The 18,416-nt window shown below is 35.4% G+C and overlaps 1 protein-coding gene across 1 annotated transcript; it reads right to left on the bottom strand.

Annotated features, from left to right (window-relative positions):
• Nucleotides 1-15,335: 15,335 nt before the first annotated feature.
• Nucleotides 15,336-16,069, bottom strand: LOC108468721 (uncharacterized). Its single transcript, XM_017769587.1, has 2 exons — nt 15,912-16,069; nt 15,336-15,756 (listed from the first exon to the last, which is right to left on the bottom strand). The coding sequence occupies exons 1-2, from the start codon at nt 16,067-16,069 to the stop codon at nt 15,336-15,338; spliced, it is 579 nt and encodes a 192-aa protein (XP_017625076.1).
• Nucleotides 16,070-18,416: the final 2,347 nt, after the last annotated feature.

Consider the following 18,416-nt stretch of genomic DNA (forward strand, 5'->3'; position numbering starts at 1 on the left):
TTACTGCTGCTGTCCCAAGCAGATTTATTACCAAATCACTCTTTCACACCTAACTTGCATGCTTGTTATTTAAACATGTATATCACCAATCAGTCATCACATATATATGATTTTACTTAAGTATAATCTCCATTTCATCATTTTAAAGCACAACATGTTAGCCGATTTTTCCCCTTAGCATCTAAGGCACATGCATGCTCATTTGTTTGGCTCAACTTCACCTATCTTCCATTTTTCATCAAAAGAACATGAAACAACAACCATTTCCTTCATTTTAATTCATGACTAAATGCTCACAACACAACTAAAACCAAAATATGCTTCAAGAGTTAAGGTAGAATCAAGAAGAACTCATGAACATCAAGATAGAAGCAAACTACCATCAACTTACCTTCAATTTTCTTCCCCAAGTGACCGAACATTCAAGAGCTTTCTCCTCTCCTTTCTCTTCTCTAACTTTCGCTATGATGAACAAAGATGGACAAAACTTTGTTCTTTTCACCCTTTTTTTTTTAATAAAATTTCATATTTCATCCATTTAATTCTTTAATACAAAAGACATGAAATGCCCATCATGGAACATTTACCTAAACCATTATCATGGAACATTTACCTAACCCATTATCATGGAATATTTACCTAATCCATTATCATGGAACATTTACCTAACCCATTATCAATTTGTACCATGAATTATGGATATCAAGTGCTCATATTGTCTACAACAACATGATGGCTAGCCACTTCATGTAAAATGGGAGGTTTGTCATGCAAATCCTCCTATTTTGCACTCCTATTTATTTGGCCACTTCAATTTAGCCTATAGCATTTTCAAACATTTTCACATAGGTTCTATTTCATAATTTTCACCCCCTTTTTCTTATGGAACAAAAATTAACTAAAATTGCCGGGTTCTATCTTAAGCTTGGGCCTTCTAGAGGCCCACTAACATAATTAAACCTATGCCAACATTCACAGAATTCTCGAAAATTAGGGCGTTACAGCCAGGCCATGTGGCACCAAAACACTAAATCCCTAATTCCTAAACACACATGCCCATGTGCCCAAGGGACACGGCCGTGTGAAAATCGACTAATTTTCCCAAATCAGCCACACGGCTGTGTGGTATCCAATTTAGCCCCAAAACCCTAAATCTCAACTGCACATGGCTGTTTAAACTGCCCGTGTGGCCACCCGTGTGGTCACGAAACCACACCAAAACATGTTGCAGATCATGCATTTGCTGCCGAAACGGTTCTCGAACTGTGGGTAACTCAGCAAGATACCAAAATATGCTGAAAACATTCGATTCAATGCTAAATTGAACAATTTCAGAACATACAATTTTTGCCGAAATCCACAGAAAAATTAGTAATTCAACATCAAAACTTCACGATTCATGAAACACTCATAACTACCGAATTTCACATATTCAATTCATAATTTCATTATTGAAAAAGAAAGGTTCGAATCCCACACTTGATTCCTGAGATAAGCACCCGAATTGTTTGATTTGCTCCCCAAGCCAACATAGAGACCTACTGATCACAACGACGATGATAAACCCAAAATTTATTGGAGAACCAGCAGAGAGAAAGAAAGAGAAGAAAATCTCTCGATTGAAAAAAAAAACAAAAAGGGAGAGGGAGGAAACGTCTAGGGAGAAACAAAAAAGAACGTCCAAAACTTTTTTTTCAAAATCATAAAAGTCATAAAAATAATAAAAATAAACTTAAACCAATCAAAATAAAAAAAAAAGTTAAAATTTATAACTATCTTTAACTCCAAACAAATAAAAGGTGCAAAAATAATTTCCCACTAACACACCTAAAGACTCAAACCCGAGACCCCAAACTAAACTAACACACAATCAACCACCAGACCAGCAAGCCCATTCTAACACTAGAATACGGAAACAAATTCAATTGCTTGATCTAGCCACTATCTCTTACCTACAAATCTCAAAACTTCTAACCCCAAAATCTTGGCATTACAACCAGATTAGAGTCAAATCTAATAGGGAAATCCATAACACAAGTTAATGCGATAATAGGGGTTTTAATTAGAAAGAAATTTTAATTAATCAACCTAAAGTCAGTTGCTCTTATGCTCGAAAGAGATATTAGCATAATTTATGGATTTCTATGGATCAAGATACTAAGTAAAGAAATCGCGTAATTTAGACTAATAGTGACATATGAAATCTAGGCGAAAATTTTCCTGGGTATTGTTTTGCTTCTTGGTTGTTAATCGATTATTTTTGTGATTTGTTATTGCAATGCTCGTTAGTTAATTAATTTAGTTAATTTTAATTTTAATTGATCACTCGAATTATTTGGTAAATAATAAAAAAGATGGTAATTATTAATACTTGTAGTCCTCGTGGAAACGATATCTTTGCTCACCGTAGCTATACTGTTAATTTATAGATGCATTTGCCTTATTCAAATTTTTAGTTAGTATTGTGACACATCAACTATTATTATAATATAGATTATAATAAAAGATATTACATGATAGTATAATGTTTAATCATTTATGCACAATATAAACTATCAATATATGATATAATTTAGTATTATATAATATAGTAGGAATGCTAACTTTCAAATGTACGAAAAGTAAATGGATTTAGAGCATATTTCAATTAGTATAATAATAAACAATAATATGTATAATATATAATATATAATATATAATATATAATATTATGTAATATATAATATATAATGTAATATTATATATAACTATTATTATATTATGGATTATAATAAAAAATATAACATTACATACTATTATAATGTTTAATCATTGATATATATAAACTAAATATATTATATACTATAAGATATTATATAGCATTATATAATTGATAGCTCTAAAATATAGAGTTATTTTCAACACTTTTAAAGTATAAATTATGAAAATACTGGGTAGTTGATAACACTTCTTGTAGTTTTTATTTATAATTTCGTTATATAAATTCAATACTATGAAAATGTGTTGTTTTCTCTAAATTTATGCTAAACACATTATTTTTCATCTTTTTGAGGAAATAAATGGACTTAGTGGAAAAATAGAGCAAAAGCTCTCATGTTGGGCTTAGAAATATACAGCCTGGGGGCATCCCAATTCAACTTTATTAGGCTTCAGAATTTCTCTCTACCCAGTTATGAAGTGGATCAACAAGAGTGGACAACCCATTAAGGGAGGAAAAGGCCCAAAAATTATCACCCAGGGAGAAGGAGGCACAAACAGTCCACAAGACCTTGTCTTCACCTTTCTCAACCATATCCTTTGGATAAAGGAACAACCTTGAGGGAATCAAGGGAACGACACCTATAGAGGAGGAAATTAAGGGATGACAACTATAGGGGAGAAAATTAAATGATTCCAATGCCAAAAATAGTGGAGGATGTTGGGTCTCAATGATATAAATAGGAGAACAAATTTGGAAACGTAACATTTTGGAGAGAAATATTCGACACAAGCAAAAGAAGCAAACACTATATTTTTTAAAGTAGCAAGAGAAGCAGAAACTTGAGAGCATTAAGATGATATTGATGCCTGGAATAGGAGAGCCACCGTGAGAAGCAAGCAAGAAACAGTTGCAGAAAACCCTGCATTCGGCTGTTATCTCTTTTTATTGTGCATTGGCTATGGATAAACCCCTCAACATTTCTTCTCTCTTTTCTTTGATTGTTACTTTGCTGTTAGTGTTGACAAGCATGATTGCAACTTATCTTTTCATTTTTAATTAAATGATTATGGCTTAATTCTATTTTTGGTAGAATAATTATGACTCTTTGACATATGTTTTCTTGATTTTATGTTAGAAATGTTTTGTGCAAATGATTATTTCATTCATTTAAGTTGAATTAGTGTTAATACTTGGAATACTGTTTGGAAAATCTGAGGCCCCCAAAGAGTTAGATAGTTTATCTTGTTAATCCTAAAGCAAAGGCTCTTAACTAACTTCGAAAGGGTTAAGAGGGGAACTGTACAAGACGAGTTCTGCCATCTTTGTGGTCATAATACTGAGGATGTTCTACATGCTCTTAGGGATTGTCCATATGCGAAGGATATTTGGAATCAAATCATCCCCCTTAATCAACTTGGATGCTTATTTGATAGTGATATTTTCGAGTGGTTATTCTCGAATTTGTAAGACTAATCAACTAATAATATGAGTTATTCAACACAGGCTTGTTTCTTTGAGCTAATTCTGTGGCACATTTGGAAAAATTGAAACTTGATCATCTTCTAAGGAAGATCTATGAGTCCGGAAGAAATCATCAGGGTTTCCTACAGTTGGGCAGAACAAATTATTTCAGTCTACAATGAAGCTTTGGAGATTAATATGCAGTAGACTTTTAGATGCCCAAAATTAGGTACGTGTTTTTATCTTAATACTGATGGTGTTGTTCACTCTGGTTCTGGTTCCTCTGTTGCAGGTAGAGTAATACGTGATGGGAAGAGGAACTGGATCTTGGGCTATAATCGCTTCTTGGGGAAATGTTCGGTCATTATTACTGAGTCTAAGGCATATTGGATGGCTTACTTCTACTTCAGAAACAAGAATACAATGAGGTCATCATCCAATTGGATAATCTCGAGGTCGTCGTATCTATTAGTGATAGCAAGATTGAAGGACCAAATGCCACTTTAACAAGGAAGATTCGATAGATTCTAGCTAATAAAAAAAATGGTGCTTGAGATATGTTCCTAGAGAGACCAACAGGATTGCAGATGCTTTAGTGAAAATGGCTCTCTAGAATGATGAAGTATTGCACATCTTTGAGGACCCCAATGGAGATTAAATGGATCCTAAAAGAGTAAATCACTCTTGATAATTTATTTATGAATATTTCTATGTAATCCTTTGTTTATTTTACCGAAAAATGTTAATACTTATAAATGTTTGGCTAACTTTGGTAAGTAAATGAATTAAGTATTTAATATGAGAAGAGGTAATAGTTGTTAGACAAAAGACTTAAATGGTGCATGTCAAGTCAATAGCTTAATGTGTACCTAATTGAATTTAGTAGTTTACAAATTCATTTATTTAAGCATATTTTAAATCATTTAAATTAAAATTGTAACAGCCTTGTAACGTCCTATACCCGATTTGATTTACCGGATCCAAGTATAAGGCGTCACAATACTTACTTGGCTAAATTTTACAATATGCAAAAAACTATGTTGAATGTATCTCTTATTTATTTAAAATTTTTTCCAAGTTATTAGGTTTGAAATAATACATTTATTTTTTGTCATAAACTTTCAAAGGTAAAATAAGACCTTACATCAAATTTTTTGATAAAATAGACATATTCGTGGTGTATATTCCTTTCTATCAATTGAAAAGCATTAATATCGCCCTCGGTCTACCATCATGGCGCATTCCTGGTTTGGTCTCTCTTGGTGTACTAGTTTAGCTCACAAACCTGCAAACCAAAACACGCATATAAGTTTCTAAGGAACTTAGTGAGTCTCACTCATTTTTACCTTTTTACAGAGATGTAGATTCTTTTGACTCAAGGGTTTGGTTTTCCTCTTAGACATTGAAGGATACATCTCTGATTCTTGGTTGAAGGATAACCATACATCAATCTCTGCACTTAATTGTCTTATCCTCCTTTCACTCGACTAGCGAATGTTAGACTTTACACCATATTTCGAATCCCATTACACGATTTCTTTATTGTTTGTAGTTAGATACGCTTCTCAGAACTATACCCAACGAATACTACTCTTGGTGGATTCCTTTACAGGACTCATCGATTGTTAGAACACCAGTTACATTGTATCTTCAAATTAATCTAAACAGTTATACTTGCTTAGAAGAACACAACATTTCATTGCACATAATAGAATTCTAGATAACATTAATGCAGGACCTAAAAAAATTCCAGGTTTGGTAGAAACTTGCACCATTATCATTTCGAATGTCCCAAGTTCCTTGTCATGGCAGATCACTAAAGCAGATTCATCAGTTGGTTACTCTGTCGAGAATATAATCAAAAAGTGCTTCACAGGCATACCCAGATCTCACTCAAGGCAGACTAACATCTTACCACTTGGTCATTACAAAATTCACTCTATGTATTTCCCAGATAACATGCCACAGAGGCTTTCTAGAGAATTTTGTGTTAACCATCTCGATAGACCATCCCAATGGATGCCATATGGATTTTTTCACATGATCTTATACCTTCACGCCCTTTTGGCATATTATCATATGACTCCATGGCCATGGACTTTCTACAGATTTATTTTGTTATCTGCTAGTCCAGTTAGCATTTTAACTACTCTACTGGAGGCTACACAATAAATCTCTACATTCATAATGATCTGTCTGTCCGGTTAGTAATATGCTTGTCTTACTAGAGGCAACACAAACGGATCTCACTCACCTTCTTACATAACCTGAAATTTTCAGGTACTAAACCCATATAAAAAGAATGTATTGAACAAGGACTACACACACGCCAGTGACAACACCTTATATCATACAATGTCATACCATGCTACACATTATTCACCTCATTTACGTATTTGTAGATATCTATCAAAGACATGCATTTGCATAATTACATGACATGCAGGAGTCAAGTTTAGAGACTTACCAGAGACCTACCTTTACCTTAGCCTAGAGCTTCTACTTCAAAAATCCTTCTCGATCCAGCAGCAACGTATTTGTAACTTTCCAAGCCATTTTGTTAATTTGTTCTTGTATATTAAGATTAGGTGTAGTGAATTTTGGATATTGGTTCTTACCAAGCCATTTTGTTAATTTGTTGTTCATCTGACTGGTCAGAGTTAGATTGAGAAGCTTGGTATAACGTATTTACTGACTGTTGGGCTTTCATTGTTGTATCTGGTGCAACCAATTTCGACATGTAACTTTCCAAAACTTCAAGTCTATTTTGGATTTCTGTCAAGAAATCATTTTAGGGCTTTTGGAAAGGTTTTGGAATTTCATAAGGTTTAAATATTGGTTCTTTATAACTTTTTTTGATTATCTCTTTATTGATTCTTTCTTTATTGAGTGACTTTTTACCAAATTTTCAATATAATCTAACTGTTTTCCCATTGTGTAAAAAAATGGTATTTGTATAGTTGTTTTGTTCTACTATCATTTTAATATATTTTGATGAGATTTGTTCTCTTGCATCAGGAGCTCTCCTTCTTCAAGGAATTGTTTTTATTCACGTATTTTTATGAAGATATTGAACCTCAATTAAAGGGGGATGTTGAGATTCAACTTCTCATTTATTGGTTTGCCATCTAGTATTATTTTTTTATTTCATTAATAGTATATAAAGAATTTTATATGAATTTTATGAGTATTCATGAACTTATAATATTCCTGAATAATGCTCTTTTTCGTTATTATAAATTTTAAAGTAATCTTCTCTTTTATGTTTATTTTTGTTGGACTAGAAATGTTTTTCACATTGTCCAAATGATACATTCCGTCTTGTATCTTTGTTCTTCTTTTATTTGGATTTTCCAAAATCCTGATTTCATGTCAAATTTTGAGAAAATATTTGCATTGCAAATTTTTTTAACAAATTTTTTTATTTTGGATTGAGTATCTAATCCATTTCAAAGCTTGATTGAGAGGTTTGTAATTAATGTATAATCTTGGCATTCCTCTTTCGAGTTCTGCATTTTTCATCACATAAAATGCTGAACAACTCCAAGGAGAACTGCTTTTTTGGATTAATTTTTATTAAGAAGATCCTGTATTTCTTTTTTACAAAATTCTTCGATTTCTTTGTTCATTTGTATTGGCCTTACTTTTGTTGGTATTTATATTTCATCAAAATTCTTTTCATATGGTAATGTTACTTCATGCTTTTTTCTATTCCAAAAAGCATTTGGAATGTTAGAACAAATTATTGATTCTATTTCTTCTTTAATTTGTTTTATCCTTTTTTGAATTTATCTTTTTTTTAATTGTTCAGTCAATTTTTTAAAACATATTTCTTCTTTTAAAAAAGGAATTTGCTTCCATTTATGATTAATTAAATTATTGATTTGCTCATTATGTAACCTCCCAAACCCGGTCTAGACATTATGGCTAGATTGAGAAGGCTACATTAGCCACCGAAATAGTTAAGCTAACTTACGTTACTTTTGAAGACTTTAAATAAACTCATTTTAGAGAAAACCATAGTTGTACTTTGAGTTAGCTGAAAAGCATTCATTCATTATGTATTGTATGCTTAGGATTCATTTTATTGTCGATAGTGTTGTTTTAGTAAAAACCACTTGCTTGTCTCTCTTCTTTAGAATAAAACTCGATGTTAAACTAATGAAACGAAAAAACCATTTTTCAAGTCATTTTAGAAACTTATTTCCTTATCCATTTGTTTTTTCAAAAATGGTTCCTTTGCAATGCAGCAAAAACTAGGAACAATATTAAATTTTACTTAAGCCTGGTATCATGCATTATCCGATTATTATGCTTGAGTAATCCATGCATGCAAAAATCCCCAAAAGAAAAGTTACCAAGCCACGGACCAGAAATAATTAAAAATTACAAACTAAAACTAATAAAGACTTAATAATACTTATTAAGAAAAATAATCCGAGATCTAAGGTGATTCTTCGAATGCCAAGTCTGGTCATAATTTCAAGGTTTACTTGAAATGTTAAACACTATTCGGGGGTGAGCTTGTAAAAAGCTCAGTGTGACTCGAACAATTATTTAAATGAACATAAATATCAAACACAATGAAACATATTAGCATTAAGAGAAGAACACAGAACCATCATAGGAATTTCATATCATTACATAGACATTATCAAAATAAATGTCAAACGGTGTATGAGCATGGGACATCATTCATTCGAGTAACAATTATTAATTTCGATACCATTCAATACAACAAAATACAAAATGTATCATAATCAGTAACATTCCAATATGTTGTGAGCGTGATGCAATGCAAAAAGGATCCTACCCATATCATCTACTACACACCATGTGTTCCCCAAAACCCGTCATCCAAACTCCAAAATATTATGGGCTTAAGCCTGTTGTGGTTTAAACCTCTAATAACAATATGCAAAAAAATTTCCAGTAAAAATGCAAACAAATTGCCAGTAAAAATGCGGTAAATCGCCATTCCCCTCAGGTTTAGGGTTTAGGGTTTAGGGTAAAGCCATTGCGGGATTTATTGATCAATCATGGACAAGAAAACCATACATGCCATGCAACCTACTTCAAGCTCAATTTTAAATTTCTTCAGCTTGTGCATTTTATTTGCTGGAATAAAAAAATAAATTCGATTATAGTTATTTTAGTTTAATTAGTTTAACTCATTAATTATGTTATAATTTAAACACATTAATATGAGTTTAATTATGTCATAATCTGAACAATTTAAATAAGGGTTTTAATTATGCCAGGTGCAGTACATTGACTACAAATAATGCAGACTTAATATGCCACCAGTCTTCCACGGAACTCTTCCGTCAACCGCAAAATCCCAACCGAATGCATATGCAATATGTCACACTGTCTCATACATAATCATATCTCAATACTTTTCACATTCATTTGACATGCTCAGCATTTCCTCAATAATCACATATTTTTAGTAAATGGAAACAGTTTTCCAATCTTTCAAATTACCATTGTGTTGGTATCAAACAATATCGTTCAATTTCACATACTTTACGGATTTTTATTGTGCATAAATAACACCATTTTCAATACACAATATAACAAATATCTCGTGCGTTTAAATCATACATAAGATTAATATCTCAACACATTATATCATTCAGTCAAGCATTCTAATATCTCGTAAATCAAATATTCATTTACAAACTCAATCAAACATTCATACTATCAAACTAGCAATTTTGCCAACATGTCAATCTTTTAAGGCTCGAAACATACTTGGTTAAGCCACTCACAAAATCAATAATTTGGCTATTAAATTAATCCAATCAGAAAGCTAATTTATCAAATATAACATGATATTTAACATTTTCAAACAATTTTATGAGTTTAAGACCCACACCTTATTTTTCGCTTCCTCGCAGCACATTAACGAATCTTCCAATTTTCATTAATAATTCCTTGAACGAACCAAAACAAAAATTCAGTATAAATTCAATAAATTTACCACTAAACCAGCTCCCAAATTCCCACTTATGAGTTCAAACCAATAGTTGAAATTATAACTATTTTATGAATCCAAACTAGTTAGATTCCTTACACTGTATCGATGCGAACCGTACGTACAATCGTTCTTCGCCTTTACGGATGATTTGGGAAATTTGGGTCAGCACCTAGTTCAATAATATACTGGAAAATTAGTAGCTAATTAATGATTAAATTCCTTCATTTAATCAATTCATAACCTTTACCCAACAACTACGTCGAAATAACAAACTAGTTATCCTTAATTATACTTATGCTTCATGATTGGTAGAATCCGATTGGCTAATTAACCAAGAACGTATCTCCCTAATTGAAATGTGGTTAAAGGCTGATAGGAGAGTTAAAGAATGAAATTTCATGCTGGAAAAATATGGGCAAGACCCAAGAAACAAAACAGCCTCCTTTCTTGCACATAGGTGCACGCATCACCACCCGCGGTGGCCAAAATTGGGGTTGAATTTTAAAACGGTTTGAAATCTCATTAAAATATGGAAAAATACCTTTTAAATAATTTAAAATCCCCAAAATTCCATATCTGGAAATTTTTGTTTTTAATTGACAAGATTAATGAAGAAGTTGAAGAGAAAATAGATCTTACCCAAGCTAGTTGAGAGAAACGACAATGAAACTTTCTTGGCAAAGTTCGGAATCGATCTTAGGGTTCAAGATTTCAGATTTGGGGCTAACTTAGATGAGGATAAATGGAAGAAATATAATAAAGAATATGGTGCACAATCTTGAAGCAAAAAGAAAAAGAAATAGATTGTAAAATGGGAGGTGTAGGCGACGACATTAATGGAGGAAAAGAAAACAAATAAAATCAAAGAGAGGGAGAGGAGGAGATGAATGGCTAGGGCAATGAGGAGGAGGATTAAAGGTTGATTATATGTGAAAAATTAACATTTATACCTAGAGTTACAAGGCTTGGGTTGCCCACACATTAAAATAAGGGGTTTTTGTCAAAAAATTAAATTATTTGCATGGGAAGGGAATCGAATTTAGTACCTCAAGGATAAATTCACTAATGTTTAACTATCAAACCAATAACTCATTTATTTCCTAAAAATGCACAGATAATCTTAAAAATTAAGGCATGACCACTCTTTCTTGATTCATAAACCCGATTCTACTAACCATCGATTTTTGGGATGTTCCACATTATGGATAGATAAAGATTTTAATAGGTTAAGAATCCTTATTTTTTGTTTTACTACAAAAGGAAATTCTATCTTTGTGTTTAAAACTTACTTAAAGATTGAATTATTTGTTACTTTATATGGCTTGAGTAAGGATATGAATGAGGTTCCTAATATGACATATTGGGTAATATCTTTTATGATTAAAAAAACATGTTTGATATTTTATATCTTTGTTGCAAATTTCTGCATTGGGGATTTTGTAAGTAATTCTGAGTTTTTTTCCATTTGCGGCTTTAAGAGATTCTGATGCTTTGTCAAAATATTTTGTTAGAATTATCCCTTCTGTAATACAATTTTGATTTACTTCTGTGTCAAAAAGGGCTATTATTTCCAATTGAAATTCATTATTTATAATAAGATTTATTTTATTAAATTATCTTTGGATAGATACCTCAATGAGAACAATCATATATTCTTGTGTATTTTGTTCAGGCTCGAATTTAGTTTCTGAAGAGCTATCTTCTGGGATTTCATTTTACAAAGTTTGCATTTATTTTTCCATTTCTTGTTCATTTTTAAGTTGGGAAAACTCCAATTTAATTTGTTTTGTTTCCCGTTATAATTCAGAATTTGTAATTTTTCTAGTTTTTTTTTCATATTTATTAAATATTATATCTTGTATATTGTACATTTGTGATTCGCTAGCTATTGTAACACCCCAAACTCGGCCTGGACGTTATGGCCGAATCTGACGATGTCACATGAGAGTGTTTTTTTTTTAAATGCATTTGACCCTAAAATCGTTCCAATTATTATCTTTTACTTAGTTCGAGAAAAAGAAGACTAATTGATTTGCTTTAAAACATTTCTTTTACGCATAAGCTTTTGATAAAATTCGTCTTTGGAAAACCGTTCGTATTTAAGACTACCGTCATTTTGATTAAAATCGGGTTTAGACTAAAATCCCATAAACAGTTTAAAAATCCAAATAAAGTCCAACAGTCCATAACGTCCCCATATTACATCAAAACAACCTAGAAAATAATTAAGACATAAATACCAAAACGGAGTCTAAAATAGTCTAAATATGTGTGGTCACCGTCGAGGCCTTCGCTACACCGACCCGTCAAGTTTGGGGATTACCTATACAGGTTAAACAGAAAAGGGTGAGTTTTCGCAAACTCAGTGTGTAATCCCCACAGAAAATATACACAATAGCATAAATTAGTCATATATCCAAATATTAGATAATTCGGGCCTGACCCCTTTACAGAACCGGCGTAGACATTAGTCCACTCAGATTCAGAATCAGATACGAACTGGGCCATAGCCCATCTCAGATATATCATGCATAACAGAGCAAAATAATAGAGTCCTAATCACCAGCCTCTACACACCAAATCCATCCAAGTCTACACACCCACCCATCCCTACACACCATGCTGTACCGAAATGCGGCACATATTTAGATAATTGCAGCTGTGCTACCAGATATCAAGCTTAGGAGCCTTTCAGAATACTTCGTCCATATACATTAATCCAACCCTGATGCAATGCACCATACAATACATGACATGCAATTATGCAATTAATAGATCATACATACAAATCAGTCTACATGCTAAGAGTAACATGCTAGAGCAAATATATCACATAGTCAGATCATATAATCAAGGGTCAAGTAACTCTTACCGACCCTATAGTATGTCCCAGTTGACTTGGGCAACCCGAGCAACTTTTCAGAGTATTTCAAAAAATTGGGCACACAAGCCTATGTGGCCTGCCCGTGTGGGTCTACACACTAGTGTAGCCCACACGACCCAAATTGGCCTTGGCTGTGTAGATCAAAAGGCCTGACCCAGAATCCCACGCGCCCCTGTGGCCCACACGGCCCAATTGGTCGAGCCTGTGCCTCGTACACGGCCTCGTCAGTTCTCGCATAGCTGTGTCATGCACCCATGTCACGCGCTCACGGCTTGGTTCGTCGATCACACGCCCGTGTGCTGCCACACGAGCGACCACATGCCCGTGTGGGGTCAACAATTTCATTTTTCGGCTTTCGTCGATTCTCATTTTCTGTGTTTTTGGGTATACACCTGGTTTGTTTTTGCTCCCAAAACGCAATCTTGTAATCCAGACCCTATGATTGACATTACCAAAGTCCAACTTTAGTAACACGAGCGAACACTAAACTGAAATATTTCATAATCGAACCATTAGAACATCGAAACATGCTCTAAACACTTATCGACAACGAACAAAAATTCCTAACATTCATATCGTTCGTGGAGCACCCGCTGGTTCTTGATTTTTTGCCTAAACTAAAAGAGCCAAAACAATCCTTTTAAAAGAACTAGCCATGCAACGATAACAAAGAGACAAACATATACTTACAAAACATTCCTTCAATCGTTGATCAGATTGGAAACCAAAAGAAAAATCGAACAAAGAGGGGGAGCAAGAAGAAAAATTCGGCAGAGAGAAAGGAAGGAAAGGGTTCTGCCGTCAGAAAGAGAGGATACTTTTTGGGAAACAGGAAAACTGATCACATATCCCTAAGTTCTCTCCCACTATTAAGAATTTCTATTTGACCAAAACTCTAACACAGCACCGAGCAAAAATATATCATTTTTTCTTATGTTGGCATTCGAACACAAGACCACCAGCTTACCAACACATCATTTAACCACTAGACCAGCAAGCCTATTTTGATATGAAATTACAAATAACTTAATATAAGCCAAAATTTTCCAAAGACATGGCTCGAACTTGGGACCTCTCATACACACCCAGAACACCTAACCACTGAAGTAGATACTCAATTGTGTCAATTAGTCGCAAAAGCAGAACTATTAAAATTTGGGGCGTTACAACTCTACCCCCTAAAAGAAAATTTTGCCCTCGAAATTTTACCTGATCAGAACAGATGAGGATACTCCTGTCGCATTGCATCCTCTAACTCCCATGTAGCCTCCTCAAAGCTATGGTTACGCCATAAAACCTTAACTAGTGGGATAGACTTCCTTCTTAGAACCTTTACATCACGATCCAAAATCTGCACCGGCTCCTCCTCGAAAGTCAGGTCTAGCCTAACCTCGATCTCCTCAACAAAAACAACATGCCTGGGATCAGAGCGATAGCGTCTCAACATTGAAAGTGGAATATATCATGTATTGGATCCAATTCCGGAGGTAGCTCTAACTGATAGGCGATTGGCCCTACCCGCTTCAGAATCCGGTATGGCATGATAAATCTAGGGCTTAGCTTACCCTTACGACCGAACCTCAGAACCTTCTTTCATGGAAAGACCTTGAGAAAAATGAATTCTCCCACAGAATACTCTATCTCTCGACACTTCAGATCTGCATAGGACTTCTGCCTATCAGAAGCCGCTTTCAATTGATCTCAAATCAAACGAACCTTGTCCTCAGTCTTAGAAACTAACTCCAGACCTAGAATACGTCGCTCACCCAACTCAGTCTAGCATAAGGGAGTGCGACACTTACGACCATACAGTGCCTCGTAAGGTGCCATCTATATACTAGACTAGTAGTTGTTATTGTAAGCGAACTCTGCTAATGGCAAGTACTCCTCCCAATTGCCTCTAAAATAAATAATATAGCCCTTTAACATGTCCTCTAGTATTTGAATCACCTTCTCCGACTGACCATCTGTCTGAGGATGGAAAGTTGTACTGAAGTCTAATCTTGAACCCAGAGCCTCATGAAGTTTCTTCCAAAACCGAGACGTGAAATGAGGCCTATCAGAGATGATTGAGACAGGTACCCCATGCAACCTCACTATTTCAGAAATATAAAGCTTGGCCAATTTTTACAGAGAAATTCTATCCTGACCTGGATGAAGTGCGCGAACTTGGTCAATCGATCCACGATGACTTAGACATAATCCTTCTTAATGGGTGTTAGAGGCAACCCACTAACGAAGTCCATCGTTACTCGCTCTCATTTCCATATCGGTATCCTAATTAGCTGTAGCAAACCCAAAGGTAACTAATGCTTAGCCTTAACCTGCTGACAAGTCAAACTGCGAGCAACGAAGTCAGTAACCTCACGCTTCAACCCTGGCCACCAGTATACATCTTGCAGATCTCGGTACATTTTATTTCCGCTAGGATGCATAGTATAAGGGCTACTATGCGCCTCCCTCAGAATCGACTGTCTCAAGTCCTCATCATTCGGTACACAAATCCGATCGTGGAAACACAATACCCTATCCTTATTAATCCTAAATTCCATTGTAGTACCATTCTCAACCTGACGGAAACGCAACTCCAGATACTTATCCTCCATCTGTTTATCTCTGATCTGATCAATCTGTGTCAGTCTGACATGAAGTTCTGCCAACAGACTCCCATTATCGAAGAGACTAGGTCGAGCGAATATCACTCTCAGATCGGTCATAGCCCTACGGCTTAAGCATCGACCATCACATTAGCCTTACCAGGATGGTACTCGAGAGTGCAGTCGTAATCCTTAAGCAGTTCAACCCATCTACGTTGCCTAAGGTTCAACTCCTTCTGAGTGAGAAGATATTTGAGTCTTTTGTGATAAGTGTAAATAGTACACCTCTCACCGCACAGGTAATCCCTCCAGATTTTCAGAGCGAAGACAATTGCTGCCAACTCCAAATCCTGTGTCGGATAGTTAGCCTTATGAGTCTTGAGCTGTTGAGACGCATAAGCAACTACCTTACCGTCTTGCATTAGAACACAACCCAGACCCATGTACGACGCATTACTATATACCACAAAGTCTTTACCGGGCTCAGGCTACATCATAACAGGAGCCTGAGTAAAGACAGTCTTGACCTTATCAAAGCTCTCCTGCTGAGCATCAGTCCCAATGAAAGGAACTCCCTTATGCAAAAGCTTAGTCATCGGCGCAGCGATTAAAGAGAACCTCTATGTGAAACGTTGATAATATCCTACCATTCCTAGGAAGCTGAGGGTCTTAGACGCATTCTTCGGCCATTTCCAATTGAACATCGCTTCGATCTTATGAGGATCAACTCGAATCCCTCAGCAGAAACCACATGACCCAAAAAGGTTACTTCTCGGAGCCAGAATTCACACTCGTTGAACTTCACATACAACTGTTTCCCACGAAGAATCTGTAGAACCACTCTGAGATGCTCATCGTGCTGATCCTCTATCTTAGAATACACCAAAATGTCGTCAATAAATACCACCACAAATTGGTCTAGATATGGTTGAAACACACGGTTCATCAAGTTCATAAATGCCGCTGGTGCATTAGTCAACTCAAAGAGCATAACTAGTAACTCATAATGTCCATAGCTAGTCGTAAATGCCGTCTTATGTACATCGACCTCCTTAAATCTCAAATAATGTTAACCCGATCTCAGATCGATCTACGAAAACACAGAAGCCGCTTTGAATTGGTCGAATAAGTCATCTATCCTCGGAAGCGGATACTTATTCTTGATCGTTAGCTTGTTGAACTGACGGTAGTCGATACACATCCTCATTGTCCCATCTTTCTTTGTCACGAATAGAACAGTGCTCCTCACGGAGACACATTGGGACGAATGAACCCACGGTCTGACAGTTCTTGAATCTGAGCCTTAAGCTATTGAACCAAGTCTATAGTAACTTACCAAATGCGCTAAACCAGAAAAGAAGAAAAGCAATTTGACCCACACCCAACAAAAGCCGAAAACCAAGATTCGACAGAAGCAAGGCTGGCGCAACCACTTTTCTAGCAAAAATCAGTAACATAGGGTGCTAGGTAAAATAGATTATCACAACAGAAAGAGGGAAGAAAACATTAACTAAGCATTCGAACCTGAGATGAGATATTTGGCTCACCAACACAAAAGTGCAAAGAGAATAATACCAAAAGAATGATATGAGAGGAAGTGTATTCAATTTTTACAACACAAGAAGAGACGCTCAGTAAAAGTTGAAGGAAACGAGAGAGAAGAGAAATAGATATTCGGCCTCTGCTCCAAAAAAGATGATGACGGCACAAAGCCGATTGAGAGGGAAAAAATGGTATTCGATTAAGTGTACAATGATGAGCACGTTAGGTAGAATAGTAGATGAAAAGAGATTCGGCTATCAGTCGAGAAATGGCCAAAAGGGGAAAGCAAAACCGAAAAGAATACAGAAGGAGAAAAATACCCGAATGGTCACACTTAGAATTCGGCTTCCAAACAAAACCTCAACCCAAAGAAAGAAAAGGAGCAAAAAGGAGAGCTAAAACCACACAATTTTGGCCCTAAGAGTATTGGGAATCCACAACAAGCCGAATGGTTGAGGAGAATCCCACTTTGGCACTACCACTTCCCTACCCCTTGATCCACTCCACGAATATCTCCCCAAATCTCTCCTCTAGTCCCTCAACTGGCCAATACAAACCCCTTTCAAACTCCTCCTAAAATTTGGCTACACATTCCCCTCCCCTTCAAACACTCCAACCGCCCACTAGCTTTAGAGTTCTTCTAATACTCAACTTCTTATAAGGCACAGTTAGTAAAAAGACACCCCTTGGGCGCAGTAAGACTCAAACTCAAGTCCCTTAGCATTAGTAACACACTATTATCCCTTGGACTGGCAAGCTTGTTATGACTTGATATCCCCACACTTATTGAAAAACACACTATCTAGAACCCATGGTTTATTCAAATTTAACAAAAATTTTGCTAAAGCCCAGGTTTAAACCCAAGACTTCCCACACTTTTCAGGCACTTAACCACTAAAGCAAGCAAGCATGAACGCAACATACCATACAGATTTAAATGCTTAGATTTTGGAGCGTTACAACTCTACCCCCTAAATGAAAATTTCGGCCTCGAAATTTACCTGATCAAAATAGGTGAGGGTATTGTTGTCGCATCGCCTCCTCGGGTTCCTACATGGCTTCCTCAGATCTGTGATTACGCCAAAGTACCTTAACCAGTGGGATAGACTTCTTCCTTAACACTTTTACATCACGCTCTAAAATCTGAACTGGCTCTTCCTCAAAAGTCAGATCTGGTCTAACCTTAATCTCCTCAGTCGAGACAATGTGCGCAGGATCAGAGCGGTAACGCCTTAGCATGGAGACCTG

This window comes from Gossypium arboreum, chromosome 8 (genome assembly GCF_025698485.1).
Source record: "Gossypium arboreum isolate Shixiya-1 chromosome 8, ASM2569848v2, whole genome shotgun sequence".
In the NCBI taxonomy this organism is placed as follows: Eukaryota; Viridiplantae; Streptophyta; class Magnoliopsida; order Malvales; family Malvaceae; genus Gossypium; species Gossypium arboreum.

Bases quoted from the DNA above. Each gene is read 5' to 3' on its own strand.
- LOC108468721 (XM_017769587.1), bottom strand. From the start codon at position 16,069: ATGGGTCTGGGTTGTGTTCTAATGCAAGACGGTAAGGTAGTTGCTTAT. The intron at 15,757-15,911 runs GTGTACTATTTA...TCGATGCTTAAG, and splicing joins GATTACCTGTGCGGTGAGAG to CCGTAGGGCTATGACCGATC.